At 41.4% G+C, this 1,584-nt stretch overlaps 1 protein-coding gene across 1 annotated transcript in view; it reads right to left on the minus strand.

Moving 5' to 3' along the window:
* The window catches only part of ULK4 (unc-51 like kinase 4), a 492,439-nt gene that overhangs the window by 467,345 nt on the left and 23,510 nt on the right, over nt 1-1,584 (minus strand). The window contains exon 12 of the mRNA XM_029938787.1: nt 26-122. Within this exon, the coding sequence (XP_029794647.1) occupies nt 26-122 (97 nt within the window). The remainder of the gene's footprint in view (nt 1-25; nt 123-1,584) is intronic.

A 1,584-nucleotide genomic window follows, 5' to 3' on the forward strand; every position in this document is an offset into this window, starting at 1 on the left:
GAAGGTTGAGTCCATCTCTGCTCACCTTGGTCAAAGGAGAGGCCCTCTGTGGTGAATGTTGAGTCATATCCTCAGCAGGACTTAGTCCGACTGCAGTGCTAGTTCTCGGAGTCGGGCGAGAACTGGAAATACACACCAGTCAACATAACTCAGAGTTCAGAAACTCTATCCTGCTTACTATTATCTGGGAAAAAACACATCTCATGAAAAAATGGTAGAATGTCAAGATTCTAGGTGATCTACACGGAAACTCTAATTTGTGTTTATACGACACCTGTTGTGTAAATAGCTTATATCTCCTGGCTAATTTATTATTCATTTATAGCACCTACGTTATACACAGTATTTTCTATTTTAACCAGAAACCTTAAAATACTTTTTTTAAGTAGGCCCTATGCCCAGCGCAGAGCCCAACACAGGGCCTGAACGCACGACCCTAAGACGAAGACCTGAGCTGAGATTAAGAGTCAGACACTCTTGGGGCTCGTGAGGGAAAAGTATCCGGCTTCAGCTCAGGTCATGATCTCACAGTTTATGAGTTCAAGCCCCACATCGGGCTCTGTGCTGACAGCTCAGAGTCTGGATCCTGCTTTGGGTTCTGTGTCTCCCTTTCTCCCTCTCTCTACTCCTCTCCTGCTTGTACTCGGTCTCTCTCTCTCTCTCTCTCTCTCTCTCTCTCTCAAAAATAAACATTAAAAAAAAATTTTTTTTTAAGTCAGATTCCCAACTGACTGGGCATTATTATTATTTTTTAATGTCTGCTCATATCAGCAGGAGTAATTTAATTATATAGGTCAGACAGTCTACAAAGGATGGAAAATAATTACAATTCTATTTCAGAAAATGTTTGATATGGAAATCATCTTGGTATCTGTGTAAGATAAGGAATTAAGTTACAATCTGCATCTATTTTCAATATTCCTCCAATACTTAAAAATGCTGGTCAGGGGCGCCTGTGGGGCTCAGTCAGTTAAGTGTCTGACTTCGGCTCAGATCATGATCTTGCAGTTCATGAGTTTGAGCCCTGCGTCAGGATCTGTGCTGACGGCTCAGTACCTGGAGCCTGCTTCAGATTCTGTGTCTCCCTCTTTCTGTCCCTGTTCACACTTGTGTGTGTCTCTCTTTCAAAAATAAACAAACATTAAAAACTTAAAAAATTTTAAAAGGCTGGTCATACTCTGTAGGTCACTCCATTACTCCTGGGACTCTGATTTGGAATTTTTCACATTTAAGAAATTTTTCTACTGAGATCACTAGGGTCTTTTCTTTTTTTTTAATGTTTATTTGTATTTGAGAGAGAGAGACAGAGTGCAAGCAGGGGAGGGCAGAGAGAGAGAGAGAGACATAAAATCTGAAGCAGGCTTCAGGCTCTGAGCTGTCAGCACAGAGCCCGATGCAGGGCTCAAACTCATGAACCCTGAAATCATGACCTGAGCCGAAGTCGGCTGCTTAACCCACTGAGCCAGGCACCCCCATTAGGATCTTTCTTAATGAATTCCTTCAAATTCCCAAATATCAGGATCCTCATCTCTTTCACTTATGTTTTTATTCATTCATTAAGCAAGTAGTTACTTAATTCACAAA

Source organism: Suricata suricatta, chromosome 5 (genome assembly GCF_006229205.1).
Source record: "Suricata suricatta isolate VVHF042 chromosome 5, meerkat_22Aug2017_6uvM2_HiC, whole genome shotgun sequence".
NCBI classification, from domain to species: Eukaryota; Metazoa; Chordata; class Mammalia; order Carnivora; family Herpestidae; genus Suricata; species Suricata suricatta.